The sequence below is a fragment of the Artibeus jamaicensis genome, unplaced genomic scaffold, assembly GCF_021234435.1.
Source record: "Artibeus jamaicensis isolate MK-2021 breed Jamaican fruit bat unplaced genomic scaffold, CSHL_Jam_final contig_475, whole genome shotgun sequence".
Taxonomy (NCBI): Eukaryota; Metazoa; Chordata; class Mammalia; order Chiroptera; family Phyllostomidae; genus Artibeus; species Artibeus jamaicensis.
In genome coordinates, this window is record NW_026521852.1 from 4,212,554 (window position 1) to 4,232,950 (window position 20,397).

Sequence of the window (20,397 nt, forward strand, 5' to 3'; positions counted from 1 at the left end):
ACCCTCCCGAGATGCTCCCCAAGATTCCTGCCTGAGAGAGAGAGCGAGAGCGCGAGCGCGCCTAAAAGCCTGAAGACAGGACCCAGCAAGGGCTCCTTCTGGGAAGCATCCCGTCATTCCTCTCCCTTCTTCCTCCACTTCCTTCTTCACAGGCACCTGTCCCCTAAACTGTTAAGGCAGTGGGCAGCTGGTGCTTGGCCCCAGCTGGTCCCAAGGCCCCTTTTTCTCTGACTTCCCAGTGAGCTAAAGCAGCCCAGCCCAGGATCTCCTGTTGCTCCTGCTTTGCTAAGCCTGTCCTTGTTTCATTGTCCCCAGTTTCACTGGTCACCTGGACTCGTGTGAAATCTTTCCTACATGAAGTCAAGAACCCACACAGTACACTCAACCGTAGGCAGACCCGCTCAGGATCAGGCCCCTGTCTGGTAACAGAAGGACGATTCCTGGAGTGGGAAGTGGGCAGTACTGGCTTCAGGTTTCCAAGGCCACAGAAGAGCTGGGAATAGGGAAGTGAGAGGAACTCGGGACTAGCAGGGGATGAGGTGAGCGTACCTGGGAGAATCCTGACCAGACTGCTGCCTTGAAATGGTCTGGAACACAGGGTTGGTGTGGACACAAGGGTGAGGGTAGATGGACAGGAAATAAGCGACTCCTCCCTGTAACCACCAGAGGGCAGGTGCTGGAGGCAGCCATGCTGCTTTTCCCAAGGACTGCCTGCATCTTCTCAAGTGGCCAGGGAAGCTGGGCTCTGCTGTGGAGACATGGGGTAGGCAGGGCCAAGGAGAGGGCCCAAAGCTCTGGGAGGCTGGGTTGGGGAAAACCTGCCACAGTTATCAGCCAGGATGGTCCCTAGTTCAAAGGGCTGGGACTAATTGTTGGGGAGTCTTAGTTCCAAGTTCGTGGCCCTGGAATCAACCACACCCAACTTCTCCAACTTAGTAACTCCTTTTCCATTAATGTCCCCTGCCCCCATCTGGGCTCTGCTGGAATATTTCCTGTGTTGGAAGGTTCACCACCACTTTGAACATTTTTGTCAAACGTTGTTTTAAGCCAAAAATATGACCCTTGAGAAGATCAAGAAGCCAGTTCTACCTCATAACCTGCAGACTGTATTTGCCCCTTTGAAGAAGGTAGTCTTATCCCTTACGCCCTACCTTAGTCTCTTTTCTGGGGAGAAGAGGAGACCCTTTCAACCATGCCTCTAATACATGTCCCCTCCAGCAGTCCTCTTCTGTGCAGGGTACCTGTCTTTGGGTCTCTTCAGTGTGACAATGGCCTTTGTTTAGGGGCTAGGGCTGTGGTGTACACTGGTTCGTCACCTCCTTTTTGTGAACACATGCCTCTATGACTCCCACCCAGATCTCTTTCCCAAGAATTGCCGTTCAGCTTTGCTGTCCCTATTCCATATTAACATGATAAATTTTTAACCACAGGAGTTAAGTCTTTTTATTGATGCCTGTTAGTATGTATCTTGAGAGTTTAAATCTCTTACCTAGCCATTCCAGGTCTAATAGACTGTTATTTCCCCTAAGTGCAATATAAAGTTCTTTGAAATCCTCATTCAAAGCATAAGGTCAGAGCCCTGGCCAGGCGGCTCAGTCGGCTGGAGCATCGTCCCATGCACCAAAAGGTTGTGGGTTCGATTCCCAGTTGGAGCATATATGGTAGGCAACATATATATGATTGATGCTTTTCTCTCACATGACTGTCTCTCTCTCTAGAATCAATAAACATATCCTGGATTAAAAAAGAGCATAAGGTAAAAAAAAAAAAGCATAAGGTCACAGATACAGCCCTGAAACACACCAGAGACCCTGTTCATTAATCAGTATCCCAGGAGCTTATACAGGAGTTAGGGGTGTCCGTGTGAACATTTTTCTGGGATGAGAGAGGACCCATGGTTTTCAATAGATTCTCAAAGGGCTCCTCCAAAAAGAAGGTAAGAACCATGGATAAGACTTAACCTCCTTGTCTTGGGACGAAGACAGTGAGGTCTGAGGGGAGTCCTGACACCCCTCACTCCCAACACACACACATGCACAAGGCCACGTGGCTAGACCTGGGAAGAACCCAAACTTCCTGACTCAACAGCAGTTCCACTGCTGCGTTTCTCTCTCCAGGCATGGACAGCGTGTGTTGAGAGCGGGCTCTGGCTCGCCACCTCAAGGCAAGGGCAGTATCTTATTCAGAGTGTGCGCTCTGGGTTCTAGGGCCAGGGGTGGGGAGAGGAGAGCCAGAGTTGGGTCTGAGCCTCTCCTGCTTGCTTCAGATGTTCCTTCTGGGTCACAGGCCTGAAGCTCCCTCAGGCTGCCAGCAGGGGGCAGTGATGCCTGGGCTGGTGGCAGCTGTAGGACTGCTGGACTCGAGCCTGCCCCCATTCCCCTACGCAAGGGCCGAACTCTGAAATGGCTGGTTTTTATTATACCAACAGAAAACAAAAAACTTCCCAAGTGTAAACAGGAGAAATGTGCTGGTTAAGTTACTCATCATTATCTTATTATTAACAAAATAAAGCACTATCTATGTTTACAGTCATAAAAAAAGAAACAGCCTGGAGAGAAGTTGGGCTTTGGGGAGAGGATGGGGCATAGGCACAGACTCCAGAACTGTCCCTGTGGGACTTGGGGTTCCCTTCCCACTCCACCCCACCTGGATCTTTGGAGTCATGCCAACGGGGTTTCGTTTTCCTAAGGAAGTAGTTTGTGAAAGTGGTCGGGAACAGAAGCATGTCGCCCAGCGTAGTGGGAGGGACAGGCAGGTGAGGCAAAGCTGTGAGAGGTGGGTGGGCGGGGACGGAGAATGGGCCTTCTCTCCATTCTCCGTGAGCCTTGGGCCCAACCCCCCCTCACCCCCCCACACCCCGCCCCGACTCCCTGGTCCAAGGAGTGGAAACCAGCTGCCATGGGAGCCTGCTCTCCAGGGCTTCTGGCACCAACAGGAAGGGGGCACCACCAGTGTTCCTGCTCCCACTCCTGGCACCCAGATTGGGACCAGGGTCTGGGGCACCAGGGCAGGGCTCCATGGAGGCTGAGCACATTCCCATGCTGCTCAGAGCTAAAAATGGCTCTGTGGGAACCCACCAGCAAGAGTCAGGGAGGGGTAAAGGGGTGGGCAGGGGATGTCAGGGTGGCCCAGGGGCCTTCAGAGACCCAGAGTGGCCAGCGGGCAGAGTCAGATGCCAAGGAAGGGAGAGACACAAACAGGGCCCTGCAGAAAGACAAGGACACACAGAACCTGAGACACCCAGACTGACAAAGAGGTAGCAATATGGGGACAGAAAATACAGAGAGGCCCCCAGAGAAGCAAGAGTGGCATTAAGAGACACACCCACAGGAAGTCAGCAACAGCGCCTAGCACACAGTGGGCGCTCAATAAATATGCAACCAATGAGAGAAGAAAACACACACACGCACGTGCACACACAGCAGCCAGAGGCACAACAGGCTTCAAAGAAGATAAAAACAGAGGGACAGCCAGACCTTTCTGCACAAAGTGCAAAGTGACCCTGGTGATGGAGGAGCCATGTGTGGGTGCAGAGGGGGTGCGGGGGTGCTGGTCCCACGGTGGCTGGTCCAGCCAGGACAAGGATGGAAACAAAGCATGTGCTCCAAGGAGACAGGTGTGGAGCTGTCGTACACCCGGGGAGGGCTGACCTGCAGTAGGGGACGGTCATACAGTATCCCCCAGCTATGAGCCCCAGGGGCCAAGGAACTCAGCCAGCTCAGCTGTCACCGCTGTACAGGCCCTGCCCACTTATGCCAACAGCTCTTCAGGTGTGCCTGCAGGTGGGGAGGGGGCCTGTATCTACAAGTACACAGCTGTGCCATCTCCCAGCACACCCAAGTCCAAGTACCAACGCAGTCCCGGTGGGCTGGCTGTGCCCCTTGGCTCGGGGCCAGGTCTTCCCCAGATCAGTCCGTGAGCACCACCAACTCCCCATCGCTCTTCTCCGAGCCCTCCGAGTCCTCATCCTCGCTGTACCGGTACATCTCACCGTCGGCCACCGAGTGCCTGTCCTCCATGGACTCCGCCTCCTCCCTGAGGCTGCAGGTGTTCACGATGACGGGCATGTTGGGGTCCAAGGTTCGGGGCACGTAGTGCTCCACCACGGTCTGTGCCACCCGAGGGTACAGGACATCTGGGGAGCTCATCTGCACCTGGCCCGCCTGCGGGCTTCGGGGTAGACAGGAGGCGGGTTACAGAAGCAGTTTCCCTTCCACCCCCACCCAGCTCCCGTCGAGGCCTCCTCAGGCCGAGCCCTCTCACCGCACCCTCTTCTGGCTCCGAGACACACACTCTGCACCCCTGGGCTGCTTTCTGACACTCACATTCCTTGTCAGCTACAGCCCTGCACACATATCTTCAAAGATATTCCTGGAGGACTGTGTATGAATCCCACTTTTGCAAATTGTATATTTAAATGCTTTGGTTGAGTCACGAATCTTCTGGTTTTGGGGGGGGGACACCCCTGAACTTTTACTGAGTTTGTCAGAAAAGGAATCCACAGGCACATTTCTCCAGGTATATAGCAGCCTTCCACACTCTGTCACAAACTTATATCCTGATACACTAGGTACCCACCACACAGTTGCCCTTGCAGTTATACATGGAGGCCCAGCCACAGAGATAATGCTCACACACGCACCGACACTCACAGCCAACAGACACACAGGCATAGCACTCCTGCAGTCACACACAAGTGAGCCACACATTAACACCCAGCCTCTCACAACAGCTGCACACACGTGCAGTCTCAGCAGCCTGGGGAGGGCCTGCTCACGGGGTCATGTAGCTCTGGCGGGCATCCTGGCGTCGGGTCCTCATCAGGGCCTTGTACTCGCCTACCCGTAGCCGCTTGCCCTCCACGATGCACGTGCGCTTGGGTCGTGGCTTGTACTTGTAGTCAGGGTACTTCTCCAGGTGCTGCCGGCTCAGCCTTGCCTGTTCCTCGTAGTAGGGCTGCTTCTCCTGGTTGGTCATGGACTTCCAACGGGAGCCTGGCCCAGCCCCCAGAGGCAGGCAATCAGTATTAGCTTAGCAAGGTTGGATCTGTGAACCACCCCAACCACCTGCAGGCCCTGGAGCAGCCGAGAATGTTTTGGTTCCCAGATTTTTGTGTAAGCACTCAGCAAGAACCTGGCCCAATATGGATGCTCTCCTTGGACGTTGAGCAAATGATACAGTGAAGTTGGCATGTACATAGACATTCAACTGCCAGCTTAAGATACGGCACCCAACAACTTCTGAGAGGCCTCTGCTCTGCGTTATTTGCTTAAACAAAAAAGCAGCAAACTGAAGCCCACTGATAAAAAGAGGCTTCCTGCTCAGGACAAAATATCTGCTATCTGTGCCCGTAAGAGGCAAGCACAGACATCGGAGGAGTCTCGGTCTTGAAAACCACTGCCCTCTTCTAGCCCTGCCTGCCCCACCCTACATCCCACCCTCTAATCGAAAAATTGGCATCTCATTGAAAAATCTTTCTACTGTAGCCCAAGAACATCTATTTCCTTCTAGTCAGTAGAACAGGTTAGTTAGGCAGAGATGAGAGGAGGTGCTCTCTTTCACAGGTACATGTATGAACAAACTCTCCTTAAGTTCAGGTGCAGGTGCAGGTGCTGGCAGAAGAGCCAGACAACAGTACAAAACCCTGGGACTCAGCTGCCCCGCATCCCACCTAACTCCCACACTCCACTAGATCCCACCAGAGTTCAACATGGTGGGGACTGTCAAGCAAGCCCCAAACAGATCCAACTCGCTCCTCAACCACGTCCTGCTGGACAACGGTTCCTGGAGTCCAGAGCTCCCTCAGGCCTGACCCAATGGCCCTTACCGAGGATCTTGCTGATGCTGGAGTTGTGCATGTCCGGGAAGGCTTGGAGGATCTTCCTCCGCTCATCTTTGGCCCACACCATGAAGGCATTCATGGGTCTCTTGATGTGGCTGCTGTTCCGGGATTCAGGGAAGTGGCGGGAGCCTGGGGGACAGGGGTGGAGTCAGCAGGGCAGCTGGTGTAGGGTTAAGAACAGTCCTCCAGGGCCAGCAGAAAGAAACACGCCACAATGAGCATTGGGGAGTGCTGGAGGGCTCCCACAGCACCCAGGGATGGCCAGCAGCAAGATGTCAACAGACACCAGGGACCCTGAGATGGACTCCACAAAGGGAGAGAAGGGACAGGAAACAGACATGACGTGCCCACCCTACCCTGGTGGGAAGCAGAGGTGGCCCTCCCGCCCATCAGCCCGGTGCCCTGCGCCTCACCGTCCACATCACAGCCCAGCATGGCTTCCTCCAGTGGGTGCACACAGCGCTCCTCCAGCTGCTCCTTGACTGGGGACGCGTCCAAGCTGACGAGGTCCTGGGACTGACGAGGCAACCTGTACATCAGCCTCTCTGTGCCACCCCACTTCCTTCCCCACCCCTGCTCCCTTGGTGGCCTCAAACTCTGTCTCCCACCCCTATCATCTATCCCCTGCTCCCAGGCAGAGGGAAGCAGGGCCCATACCTTACGGAAGGGCACGTTGGGGGAGCTTTCCAAGGCCCCGCTGTGGCTGTGCAGCAGCTGTCGAGCATCCTGGATGGCCTTGGTGACAGCATCCCCTTCACCAAGGAAGCCTACGAGGGGAGGAGAAGGGATGCGGAAGGGAGCTGGGGGGTCACCCCAGTTCATGCCATGCCCCTCTGGTGCTCCCTCCAGTCCCTTCCCAGGGCCGTCACACTGCACATTCCCAAGGGAGCACCATTCACAGTGCCTCTCGTGTTGGCAGACTGGGAAAAGGGTAGCCTGCCCTGAGACTGTGTGACCCAGCGGCCTGAACCACCAGAGGCTAGGGTGCCCTGACAGACATGGTGGCAGAGAGAAGGGGGCCTTTTGAGACATCGAATGCTGAAACTACAAGGGGCTGGACTAGAGCAAGTCTAACCTACTGAGGGGAAGGGTCATTCCCAAGGTCGCATCACTCTCTCTTGACTTCCCTAGAGAGGTCTAAGGGAAAGGTGAAGCAGGTAGAAACCTTACCCAAAGGTAGGCTGGGGGGGCTGGACTGCAGGTCCCGTGTGGCAGTCCCGTGGCTGGGGGGACGGGGTCCGCAGCTGCTCATCTTCAGGCTGGGGGAGCTGGAGGTGTTGGGCAGCTCGGGGGCCTTGGGCTTGGCTGTGAGGTTCAGGGGCTGGGAGGGCTCCTAGGGCGGACCCAGAGGCAGAGGGTGAGAGACACCAATGCAGATCCCCAGAGAGGGAGAGAGGGGCGAAGCATACCCAGAAGAGACAAAGTGGCAGCCAGCCAGCCAGCCCAGCTAGGGAGTAGATGGCACAGTACCTGCAGGGGATGGTGGGTGGCCATGGCCCCGGGCCTCTTCACAGCTGGGGCAGGAGGGCTGTGCAGCAGCTGCAATGGATACTCCACTGTGGAAAAGACAGCAAGGAGAAAAGGCCTGGATGAGCACAGACTGGCAGACACCCTGCTTGATGGGCCCCAGCAGCACAAAGTGGACAGAGACCTGCAGCTGGCCCAGCTTGCTTCCAGCCAGTGGTCACCCTGGCCCCAGAGTGGTGCCAAGGACCTCTGAGCCCTCCCCACCATTGCCCTACGTGCCAGCAGGTATCATCACCCTGTCCTGCCCTTCGTCACCCACCGAGCCTGGAGTTCCAAACCCAGGTGAAATGAGAACAGAAATACCATCTATTCACTGCCAATACTTGTACCTATTATGTGCAGGGTACAAAAGCAGCTACCTTCTGTGTATCCTGTCTCCAGTACATTCTCTCACAATAATCCTCACTGCGTGGTATATAATAGGTGCTCAATACATCATTCCATCTTACAGATAAAGAAACTGAGACCTAGAGGAGTTAGAGTTGCCCACACCTTAATCAATGGGAGCGCTGATGTTTGAACCTGGGTCCTCTATACTCCACAATTTGTCCTCTTCCCTCTGCATGGCACTCTTCTTTCTTATCTCAGTTTCCTCGACCAGGCCCAGAGTCAAGGAGTTGACAGTTCAGATGGAGATACAGCTATGTATACAAATCGCTAACCATGGAGCCCGTGTGATATGGGCTCAGGAGATGCACTGCATGAGAGAGAACTTTGTTCCAGATGAAGGGACTGGCACCGGCTTCTGGTGGGGAGCTGAGATGTGAGCTCGTGCCCACAGGCATGGCATGCGCAGTGGCAGGGTGTGAAAGTGAGATGTGGGAAAGGAGACTGGCAGAGGATAGACAAGGTGGGCTCAGAGGCATGCGAAGGCTGGGCTCTGGAGTCTGGACTCCATGCTATAGGCAATGGAGCGCCATCCAAGGCCTGTGAGCTGGGACTGCTCACTCAGCTACAGGAAGGGGCATCTGGCAGCTTGCAGGCCCCCTCCTTACTAGAATCTTGGATCAAATGAAGCAAGTGGCAGCCTGGCCAGTCCAGGTCTTCCACAGCTTATTTCCTGCCTCCCTGGTCCGGAAAGTATGCGTGCCCTCCCTGTCCAGGCCGGCCCCTGCTCTCCTCACCCCTGTGCCTCGGGCTCCATGTTCACCTGGAAATGCAATGGTTTCATGCTGTTGCCCTGTCCTCCCCTTTCCACTGGAATCTTTCCTCAAGGTGAACAGAATCGGTGGGGTCAACCAATGACTTTGCCCATGGCCTGCGGGCTTGATGGTGGAACTGTAGGAACTCACCAACCCACTGAATTTCCCCCGCCTTCTTTCTCCTATGGAACAGGGAGGGTGGACCAGAGGTGTTGACTTAAAAGCTACCCCCACTCCTGGGACCATCAGTTTCTGCCCTGTCCCCATGACCATTCAAAGAATCAATGACTGTGGCCTAATAATTCTACCTCTGCCTCTGTCCCACTGTCACTACCCTCACTCAGGCTGTCACCTTCTATTGCTGGAATCACCTCAACAGCCACCTACCCATTTCTGCCTTTGGTTGGCCCACTCTCCATTCCCCATCACCCGCAGCCATGTCACAGCCTACCCTCTACTCAAGGGCTCAAGCACGCCCACCTTCCACAGAATAAACCCCGAAGTCCATGCCTGGTCCCCACCACCCTGTCACGCACTGTCTCAGGTCCCAGGGCCTCGGCCTGCACTGCCTTTCCAGTGCCCTCTGCCCTCAGCTCCCAGCTCCACCCTCACCAGTGCACTCTCCCAGCACCCATTCAAGCCGCGCCTCCCCAGCAGACCTTCCCACACTCCCTAGTTGCTGGCAGCCTTCTTTCTCCCTCCCCAGGCTGTAAATTCCTGAGCTCAGAGTTCACATTTATCACCCCCCTGGCCATCCCGCAACCACACACCATCTGATGTGTGGTCGGTGCTCAATTGTGGTCACTGCGTTTCAGTGACAGGGCAGACAGGGCAGAGGGCAAGAGCTGTCACAGTCAGGGCATGAACAGAAGTATAAATTTGGGACATAGAATCTCAGTTAATGTTCAAAATATTAATATTCCGGGGTACAGTGAATGTACCAGAACTGAAGAGGCTAGACCTGGACTGGCTAACCGCGGAGAGCACTTTATGGTTTCCGATGTACTATTTCTCATTCTCCCAGTGACGTCTAGACACGAGGGATCATTCTTCCACTGGACAGACCCAGAACAAGACCCAGAAGGGCTGCCCTGAACAACAGATGAGCACCGCTTTACGCCTCCTTTCCATAACCACCTCAGGACTGCCATCGCATACTCACCTGGTTTGCAAGGGATTGGCTGAATGGGCAAAGCCAGCTGGGAGTCGGGGGCGACAGGTAGAGGTTGGTGGCTTGGGGGGAAGGCCGGGATCATGACATAAGGCATGTTGACCTGCTGAGAGCAAAGAAACCCTGTGTTGAGTCCTCAGCCGCCCAAATGGCTACCCAGCCGTGGCCAGCCCTGGACAGAGGGTGGACCCGAGGATGAGAGGCACAGAGCTCGGGGCAAGGACAGTCTTCCAAAGAATCTGTCTGACCACTTACCACCCCATACCACCTCTAGAGGCACCGGTCTGCCCTCAGGTGCCAGCTGGGGAGGAATGTATTCTGGGCCCCATTCCCTTGAAACGGGAAGAAGACAGGAGAGGAGAACAGAACAGGAAAGGACCCCCGCCCTAGGGGTCATGCCTGAGTAGTTCTGCCTATCCCTCCGTGTCCTCAGCACCTCTCCGGGCAGGTATCAACCCCTGAGCCTCCAGCTCTCCCATCACCCAGCCTTCCCCCCTTATCACCTGGATCTGCTGCTGAAGGAGGTTGATTTTGTGCTGCTGCTGAATTAGCTGTTGCTGCTGCTTAGCGATCTGGCAAAGGAAAGAGTAGGCAAAGGCGGCATGGGCTTAGGCCCCCAGGCTCCACCTCCCAGAGTCTTCTGAGCCCCAACCACACACCCTGCCTTCTGAGAGTGCAAACATGGAAGAGAACTGAGCAGGGCAAGAAGCACAACAGCCAACCTTCAGAATTTATCCTCCTTTTGCTAGGAGCTCACCCTTCCCTCAGAGGCCAGGGATGGAACTTGGGCAGGACCCTTCAGCATCCTTCCAGCCCGACCCACATAAAGCTTATGAATAGCCAGAAGTGGGAATCCTTTAGGCGGGCCCATGGTCCCTCCCCTAAGAGCCCCCTCCCCCCACCCGCCCCAGGCTTCAGCCTGTACTGGCTGGGCTGCCCCAGAGGTGCTCCCTCTAGGCCCTGAGAGACCATGCCCCCCACCCCCCCAAAGCCAGATGCCAAGCTGGGCCTACCTGTTCCTGCTGCTGCCGGGCCAGCTCCATCTGCTGCTGCTGCTTCTCAAAGAGCATGGCCGCCATGTTCTTCTGCTCTGAGTGGGCCGTCAGAAGCTGGTCCCGCAAGGTGGACAGCTGATGGATCATGACCAGAAGCTGGAGCTCCTTCTCCGCCAGGCTCTCTTGGGTCCCTGCTCCAGAGTGAAATTGGCACCACCAAAAATTTTTGTTTGGTCATCTGTCTAGCCGTCCATCATCTGCTGTTTATTGATCAACTGCTCTGACTCAGGCCCATTAGGGGTTGAGCCAGAAGTGACTGACACTTGAGCCTTACCCTGGAAGGGCCCTTCATCTTGCACGCTGACAACTGGCTGTCCTAGATATGCTACCACCAGCCATTGAAGATGATGGAGGTGGGGTATTTCAGCCCGCCCGCCCCTTGGACGTCCTCAAGTGCCCAGTGCCACTGGGTCAGGATGCATAACCATCCCACAGGAGCGGCCTAGCAAGACACGCTCAGGTTTTGGAGCAAGAAAGATGGGGGTCAAATTCCCCTTTCAACTCGTCCCACCAATGAGCTCTTGGGCAAGTTACCAACTTCCCTGCACTTGAGGTTTTTTATTCTACAAATAAGCACACTAATCATCACTTCAAGGGGTTGCTGTAAGGGTTAAAGAGGGGATGAATGTGAAACTTTTAGTCCAGGATCTGGCACATGGTCCTCAACCAACCACTGTTAGTGCTTCCCTTCCCTCCAATATAGCTAATATCAGACGTTGAAAATGCCAGGCCACTGATGATTTGCACCGGAATTACTCAGGAAGCCTTTGGAAAATAGATGCCCAGGCCCCCATCCTCTGGGGTTCTCATTCAGTAGATGGGGCTGGAACCTTGGCATCTGCATTAAAGTGCCCTCTGTGATGGAGACACCCACTTCCCTGAGCAAATCACATAAACCTTGACAGATGGCCTTGCAAACTTGGAATTATCACTGACTCTATCACGCTCTACTATCAGGCAAGGTCAAGAGAACTAGTGGCAAAACCAGATTCAAGCAGAACAAGTTGCACTACATAGAAATGAATGAACTGATTTTATGACTTTTTTGTTTGAGACTACTGATTTTTTTTAAGCTATTGTTTGCCAGATAAGAGAAAATTTCTCTTAAACTACCTATGACTTACAATTGGTAGATTATACTTTTGTAAGCAATACTAAAACGTTTATATATTTCTCCCTACCTGACCCCTCCAGAATTTGGAAACTCTTAATAAGTATTATTACTTTATGGCAACATGGTATTTGCATAAGTTCGGTAAGAATCCCTTCCTTTTATAATAGGATGCAACTGGAAACTGGTTTTATTACAAGGTTTTCATGGACATATATTTGAGTGAGATGCACAGGCTCAGATATGAACAGACAGCTTTAAGGAATTAAGTTTGACATAACTCATGGGAGCCAATAAAAACCTTTGGAAATACTGGCCTGGCAGTATTCTGCTTACAGGTTTCCCAGCAGCATTACCATGTGAGTAAACAATGTCACTTCTTGGCAAGTGTAGAAACCCTGGAAGAGATGAACTCACCCAAACCTACAGGTACAAACCACACAGGCAGTGTCTGATGGCAAGTCCTTGCCTTAGTTTCTCAGGCCTTGAGAGGCCTTATAAAACTCAATTTGAAGATTCCTTATGAGAAATTCCAGCAGCACCCTGGCTGGTGTGGCTCGGTGCATGGAGTGCTGGCCTGCAAACCAGAAGGTCACCAGTTCGATTTCTAGTCAAGGCACATACTTGGGTTGTGTGGGCCAGGTCCCCAGTTGGGGGCGCACAAGAGGCAACCAATTGATATAACTCTCACATGTCGATGTTTCTCTCCTTTTCTTTCCCCTCTCTCCAAAAATAAATAAATGAAATCTTAAATTTTTTTTTTAAATTCCAGCAAAGCAGATTTAAAAAGAGCCTATGTGGTTACTATTCTTGCTGGACTTACACAAATAACCACGCCAAGTTTATTGCAACTAGACTTATTTTGCATGTCTTAATTTGGTTATCTTTGGTAAAAATGGGGGTGATTTTAGAGAGAAAACCTGTTTCAGTAGAAACTATAATATTACATTCTAGTGCTGTTTATTGCCTTTTGAGTTTTTTAAATTTTCTACCTATACACTGGACTGGATCCTGACTTTTTCCAGTTTTCTTAAATATCTGGCTGTAACTCCCCGAACTGACATTTTCATGCTCCCACCTCTGACCTGGAATCATGGAGAACTGGAACTGCCCTTTCCCCAAGGCCACAGAGGCCAAAGTGGGACAACCTGGTGTGCACTTCACAGAAATCACCACGGCAGCTCGTCCGTGCACGAGCGTGGTGCCCGTTGCAGAGGGGTCGTCAAGGACACTCACACTGCAACCCGAGAGGACCTGTCGGACCGCAACTGCCGGCCTTCAGCACTCGGAAACCGAGATGACAGTCTGCTTCAATCATTAACCTGTTTTGTTTCCAGAGACACCTCGTATTAAATACCTGAGGGTTTGCACCATGGGCTTAACTTTGGAGGCCTACTGGCACCTCTGCCTCCTGAAATGATATACAAATTTAACTGAACTTTTCTCAGGATTAGACTGGTTTAATGATATACAGAACGGTCTTCTATCAGCCCATCTTCTGGAATGTGGAAGTTCCAGGAGATTTTCTGAGGGAACTGTAGAGGTTCAGAACAAGCCACCCCAAGATGTACCTCAGCGGTATACAGATTGTTTTGAGCTAAAGGCAACTTCAGCTGCACCAAGATGTACCTTACCTCTTCGGGCTCAAAAGAAACTTCTCTCCCTCCCTTTAACTACCTAGAAGAACTTGAACTAGGGGCTTTGCCCATAATAAGAGACTATCAGAAATAATCTCTTTTGATCCACCTATACCGGGCAAAATTTTATTCACCAAAAATATCTGCTCTCCTTAGCATCTTGCGATGACACTTTGAAGCCCCCAAGGTGCACTGCCTTGTCCCCAGCACAGAGTGTCTCACGTACCCAGGTTCCCTTTCTGTCTCTGAACTCTCATGCATGTGGGTCTCTGACACCCATGTATGTGGAGTTCCCATACATCCTGTGTGTATTAAATTTGGTTCTTTTGTCTTGCAAATAAATAAAGTGCCCTCTGTGAGTGTAATTAACTACATTGGGAAATGACCCCTTTAATCACCCCACTAAGAAGCCCTTAGTGAGATCCTGCTGGCCTAGAATTTATTTTCAAAAATTTAAGGGAATATCCTGATCGTTCTATAGTTACTTCTGGGATGTGGCAATGATATGCCCAAGGGTCACAAGGGCCCCAGGTAAGAGCCCACACCCATATCCATGGGATCTGATTCCCACCACGCCTCCTCCTACGTGGGAAGGAGCCAGACCTAATGCTTGGTCCCTGGCTGAGGGATATGCTGACCCCACAGCCAGGCAGAAGTTAGCATGGCACAGGGGTTCAGACATCCCTCCCCTGACCACCCCCACGGCCTTCACCTTTGACATCTTTTGTTTCCACAGAGTTCCTTCCCAGAAATCTCTCCTTCCAGTCACTGGACAGCAGCTTCTCAATGGCCGGCACGACTAGAAGACATCAAAGGATAAGGACCCACTGTCCTAACACCTCCCCGGCCAACCCTGCCTGAGACACCCCTGCCTCTAACCAGGGCATACATCTTACCTTCTTTTAAATTTTGGCTGAAGTCCAGCTTCTCCTGGCTTCCAGAAGCAGCCTCAGAACCTCCTGGTTTTTTGGGCTCCAGGGACCCATTGCTCTCCGGTGAGCTGCAATTCTATAAGGCACACTGCATGTCACTGTCACTTCTGGGGGCACCCTGCAGATTTACACTGTAGGGCCCTTCCACCCCACCTTCCTTTGCTCTGACATTGTCTGATATACTGAAAAGAATAAAAGGTTGAAAGACAAGAGACCTGGCTCAGTGACTCACAAGGTGCTTGATCCCACATGAGTCCCTGAACTTTCCTGAACCTGACTCGCCTCTGCTGAAAACGGACTCCTACCATCCCTTTCACAGCGAGTTAATGCATGTGGATGAGGCCTGCCACAGCAGCCAGGGGCCCAGAGCCAGCTGTTAATTATTAATCCCTTGCACATACCCACCACCCGAGGTGGGCCACTTACTCCAAGGGCCCCCCTCTTCTTCAGACATTGACCCCTCTGCTCTTCTCACTGCTTCCTCTTCATTCTTTAAGGTCCAGCTTGGGGCCCTACTCCTCCAGGAAGTCTTCCTCGATAACCACCCAGCCTCCTAACTCCCTCCCAGACACTCCTCCAAGCTGGACCCCTGATCATGACCCTGAACCTCTTCTATTTTCTCGTTTGGGTTTTTAACTATATATTCCCTTTTTACATGTCTTACATGGAATGACAGAATTTTTAAGAGCTGCAAGAATCCTTACTGCTCACATAGTTTTCAGCTCCTTTGTTTTAAGGGTGAGAAACTGTATAGTCCTAAACAGCAATTTATCTCTGGCTTCAGTAATCAGACTGATTTTCTTAACTCAGATGACAAGCTATTAGGTATCTCCAAGCCAACATTGAAGCATACATATCCTATCTTTCCAACTAGTCCTTGGGATAAGGATGGGTCACAAAGGTGAGTGTTAATGTCAGTTGACTGCAGGAGTGAGTCCATGTCCACTTGGACAGGTGACCCGAATGAACTTGGCAGGCCCTCCCTATTCACTTAAGTCTTGCCCCAGGGATGACCATTTCTGCCTGCCCCTCTGCCCAGCCCAGGTGGGTGCCTGTCTGGCTTCAAGAAGAGGCCAGGGGTGGTACATGGATGTGGTAGGGACACTAACAAACTGGGAACACTGACCCAGGAGACCCTGGGAAAGTGCTGGGCACCTGGGCTAGAGCTTGAGGGTCAGCACCATCCTGGGTGGTTCGGGCTGGGTCTCTGGGCTGGGGTTCAGCTGTGGCAGCTGAGCCCTGGGGGGCCTCGTGGCAGGGCTCCTTCTTCCCCTCTGACTTGACAGCACAGTTCACCATGGTGCTACCGCCATCCAGAGCCAGCTGGGCAGAGCCGGGGCTCCTCATGGACATCCTGCGGGAGGAGGGGCAGAGTGAATGACATGAGTCCTGGGAGCCAGAGTGGCAGCTCCGCCTCCATCCCCAGCCCCGCCTCCATCCCCAGCCCCAAACAGGCACATTCACAAGATGGGAGCTCCTACTGAAGACATACAGTGGAAAATAAGAGCCCCGGATGGTGTGGCTCAGTGGATTGACCGCCAGCCTGTGACCAGGGGGTTGCCGGTTGCCAGTTCGATTCCTAATCAGGACACATGCCTGGGTTGTGGGCCATGCCCCCAGTAGGGGGCGTGCAAGAGGCAACCACACATTGGTATTTCTCTCCCTCTTTCTCCCTCCCTTCCCCTCTCTCTAATAATACATAAATAAAATCTTTTAAAAAATAAAATAAAAACCAGAAGCTAAGATTAAATTTGTGAATTAGAAAATTTTAAAAGAAAAGAAAATCAGAAAGATTCTTCTTCCCTCCACCCTTTTTTTAAGTAGGAAGCTTTAGAGAAGACTGGGACCAGACTTGATGCTCTCTGCCTGTTGCAGTGTTGGCACCAGTGGGCTGATGGGTCCACCTAAGGAAGCCAGAGATTTCTAAGTGGCTATTTCCATCTCAGCCCAGTAAAGCCAAGGTTATGCATGTATGTGTGTGTACACATCCTTAGCAGTGCTGGAGGCTTGACAGGCAAAGTCACGGGTCCCTCACAAACCAGAATCTCTGTTGTAACAGGTGATTCTGATACAACAGAAGCATTGTTAAGTAAATAATTTTTAAAGATTTTTTATATGGGCATTAATTCTTTTAGGAGGGAAGTACAAGGCAAAAAATCAGATGTAGTAAACAGACCTTAAGTTAAATTTCAGGCACACTACATTTACATATCACTTCAGTTTCGTACAACTATATGTTTCTTGTACAATGAATTTCACAATATGCCACATACAACATACTAAATACGTGAAAAATACATTACACCTGAATATGATGTGTTCAATTTGATACCATCCTACAGACTGGCCCATACTCTCCGGCACCTTTCAAAGGGCAGGGCCCCCTGGGGGCTGGTATGGAACCCCGTTGGGGCCCTGCAAACCTGCCCTGGGGAAGTTGGCCCAGGGATTTGGGGTCCAGCTCCAGGTGCCCTCCCACCACCCGGGGACCTGGAGAGCATCCAGGAAGTGGGTGGCTCAGCCCATCCGGGCCCAGGGAGGGGCATAGAGCCAGGCCTAGGCAGGCGAGCCGGGTGGGGGCAGGGGGAGCTGAGGAGGGGTATTATCCTGAAGCTGAGGGCAGCAATTACATAACAAACAAACCTCAGCTCAAGCTGTGAATTAATCAAACCGCTGAAAATAAAACCTTCCTCTCAGGAACTTCAGACAAAAGAAATGAAAACAACCAGGCTGGCTGGGAAATAAAAGGCAGCAGCACTGAAAGGGGGACAAAAGGAAACCAGACAATAGGGTGTTGGACAAAGGCAATAAAGCCAAAGGAAGTGTGACAGGCGAACAATGCAGGCCTGTGGGCTTCTGATCCCGCCCGGCTCCGAGCCACCTCGGCCCACACCCACTATTCCACTGGCCTTGGCTCGGGCAGGGCACCAGGTCCCCTCCTTGCTCCGGACTTGGGTCCTAAGGGCATTTCTCTTCCATTCTGGCCCAACTTTGTGACCTTCCAGCCCCCACCTCAAAGCCTTTCTTCCCACGGCAGCCCAGGACGAGCCTCAGCAATGCGCAGGATTAGATGAGCAGGTCTGAGGCCTCCAGGCCTCGGTCGACCTGAGCTGCTATCTCCCCAGTGCCAGACGCTGACCTTCCGGCCATCCCCCAATGGAAGGTGCAGGCAGAGGAGGCGATTCTCTGTCCTAATTAACTGCTGGACCACAATGCCCAGTACAGCCACTCAGCACACAGGGCTACTGAGAACACGTAATGGGCCAGACCCAGTGGAAATACACTGGGTTTTCAAGGAATAGAATGTAAAATAACTTGTAAATAATTAGCCACTGGTTACATGTTGAATTTACAATATTTTGTAAAGGTTGGGTTAAATTCATTCATCTGCTTTTTTTCTCTTACCCTTAGTGTAGCTAATGGAAACCCACAGCGCTGCGTGTGGCTCGTACTCTACCTCTGTGGCCAGGGCTGCACTAGGACATGTCCTTCCTTTCTCCACAGCCTCTTCTACCCACACCTCACCCCCCCCCCCCAGTCCTGCCGTGGGGCACTGTGCGTCATCCTTATATTGGGGAGCTAGTACCCTGGAGCTCCCAAAGGCTCATCTGGCCTCTGGCCCAGCTCCTGGTAACAAAGAAAATGGCTTCTGGTGACCAGCCAAGCTGGCTGGGAAGTGTCAGTCTGTTCATCAGGGCGTGGTGCCCACCATATAATCCTGCCAGCCTGCTGCCCAGTCAAGGGCCCTTTACTCCCACAGACTTGCATCAGTGTCTGGCATGGGCACTGGCTCTCGGCTGGTCCTTTCAGCACCCATTTGCTGATGGAGGAGCAACAGCGCAGGCCCGATGGGCTCCTCCTGGTCTCACCTTTTGGGAAGAGGGTCCTAGGGCATCTTTTCCTGCCTCTGTCCCCCCCCCCGCCCCACACACACACACAGGCCTGCTCAGGAAGAGCCTTCTTCCTGCCCTTGCTGAGTCGGAGGCCCACAGAGATGGAAGTCTCTCAGAGAAGCGTGGGTGCCAGCCTCTGGACCCCAACCATCCCAGCCTTTTCTGAGTGCAGAGCAAACGTCACAAGTGATAAACTAAACAGAGAAAGAACAATGAGGTGGAGGGTGGGGTGCTGACATACCGCCCTGCTCTGTCACTGCAGCTGAGTGTCTCTGTGCACTAGTGGCTTCGCCTCTGCAGCCTTTGTCTGTAAAGCCAGGGTACTGGGACAGGGGGTGGGGAGTTGTCAGTGGAAAACAACGGAACACCCACAGGCTTTCGGGTTCAACAACCTGGGTTCAAATTCCTGCCCTGCCACCAGCTGGCTTGTATGACCTTGGGCAAGTTAATTAACTACTCTGAACCTCAGTCTCTGCAACCATATACTGGGTGAAATAACCCAGACTGCACAGGTGTCCACAAAGATGAAATGATACAGGGCAAGCTGCATCAAGTTGTTGCGCAGCACAGGATGCTCCTAGGGTCAGGTGGCTAAGAGTAAAGCCTCCAGGGTCAGTCAGACCTAAGTACATTTGAAATCAAATTCTGTCCAATCACCTGCTGTGCAAGTCTGAGTGTCTTAACTTTTCTGAACCCTCACTTCCTGCTTAGTAAAACGAAAATTTAAAAACCCCGTATGAAGAAATGAGCCTTCCATTAACACTCCAAACCCTGTAGGATATGCCTATTTTCACATTATCATGGCACCCTGAGTTGGCCTTCAAAGTGTTTGTCATAGTTGGTAATGATGCCTTCACATGATTATTTCAGACTCACCCAGCAGTCTGAGAACTCACTCAACCCCCTCAGGGCACTGTGAAAAATACCTGCTTTTGCTCATCAATGGTGGTCCCAGAATCTAGCACAGTGCCTGGAGCAAAGTGGATGTTCAATAAACATGCACACAACGATTACGAAGTATAATATAGATCAGCAGCGTAACACACGGCAGACCCGGATGCACTGTGACAGCCACTGTCGTCCCCATGACTGGTGGGGGCTGCTCTTTATGTTTACTTCCCACCCCCCACACTTTTATCCTTGGTTGCCTTTTCCTTGCCTCAAAGATCTTCCTGTGAGTGACCTAAATCCTCCAGCAGCAAAGCAAGTCCATTTCCTTTTGTTTTTACCTTGGGACAGGTAAACACATTTTCCATACCTTTCAGATTTAAAAACTCTGTTGAACCCTCCCTGGAGTTACTTTTCCCTTAAAGACTAAAAATAACCCTCAAATTCCTTTACCACTTCCTCACCAAGCATGCTCCGTGCTTCAACTATCCACATGGTTTCACAGGTTTTAAGTTCAGCAGCCCCTCCCAGGTCCTGGTCAGAGGCCACAAAACCACAAGACACTCCACTGAGGTGCAGAGAGGTGAGTCCACAGGGCACTTTAGGGAAGTACAGCTGGACATGAATAGCATCCTTGCTCTACCCCTCCCTTCCCCTTCTTGGGAACCCACCCCACGGGCCCTCTGCTGCCTTCCTTCTCCAGAGCCTATCTCACCTAAGCACCTGTCCCAGGTGAAAAAGCCCTTAAGAGGAAAGGGCTCCAGCTATCCTCACCCTAGGTATCTCTAAGCTGGTGCTGGAGAGGCCCTGGGGCCCCCAATCCAGTGCCTAGGACTAGGCGCAGAGGCGCCCCCCTCCACCGAGGGCCAGTGGCTCAGGGCACTCACTACAGGTGCTGATCTCCTTTTCTCCTCCTCACAGCCACCCCGCTCTTGGCCCACCCACTCAAAGCGCCCCCTCTCTACCCAAAACAAATCACCAGCCACTTCCTCTCCCAATCAGCCAACAAGCAGCCCAGTTGGACTGGAATCAAAGGAGTTGACACTCAGCCCTCCCTCCCCCCCAATATCTAGATGCAGATAAAGACGAGAGATAGATTCCAGTCATTGGAGCATGACCGGTGACTCAGACCCAGGCTACAGGAAGACCGCCCGGACAGACAGGCAGGCCCTCTTGGGGGGAGCCAACGACTGTGCCCC

General features: G+C 52.5%; 1 protein-coding gene across 6 annotated transcripts in view; it reads right to left on the bottom strand.

The window, feature by feature from the left end:
* Window positions 1-2,398: 2,398 nt before the first annotated feature.
* Window positions 2,399-20,397, bottom strand: part of SOX13 (SRY-box transcription factor 13) — a 45,113-nt gene continuing 27,114 nt past the window's right edge. For 3 of the 6 annotated variants that reach the window (XM_037153152.2, XM_053667919.1, XM_053667916.1), the window contains exons 2-14: window positions 15,573-15,771; window positions 14,382-14,493; window positions 14,198-14,284; window positions 10,696-10,868; window positions 10,186-10,254; window positions 9,674-9,788; window positions 7,313-7,398; window positions 7,013-7,175; window positions 6,500-6,609; window positions 6,256-6,358; window positions 5,828-5,971; window positions 4,778-4,994; window positions 2,399-4,170 (exon numbers count right to left, since the gene is read on the bottom strand). In XM_037153152.2, coding sequence (XP_037009047.1) covers window positions 3,909-4,170; window positions 4,778-4,994; window positions 5,828-5,971; window positions 6,256-6,358; window positions 6,500-6,609; window positions 7,013-7,175; window positions 7,313-7,398; window positions 9,674-9,788; window positions 10,186-10,254; window positions 10,696-10,868; window positions 14,198-14,284; window positions 14,382-14,493; window positions 15,573-15,770 — 1,839 coding nt within the window. In that variant the 5' untranslated portion in view covers window position 15,771 and the 3' untranslated portion in view covers window positions 2,399-3,908. Of the gene's footprint in view, window positions 4,171-4,777; window positions 4,995-5,827; window positions 5,972-6,255; window positions 6,359-6,499; window positions 6,610-7,012; window positions 7,176-7,312; window positions 7,399-9,673; window positions 9,789-10,185; window positions 10,255-10,695; window positions 10,869-14,197; window positions 14,285-14,381; window positions 14,494-15,572; window positions 15,772-18,551; window positions 18,822-20,397 lie in introns of those variants that run through there. The other 3 variants (XM_037153153.2, XM_053667917.1, XM_053667920.1) reach the window with 3 other exon arrangements.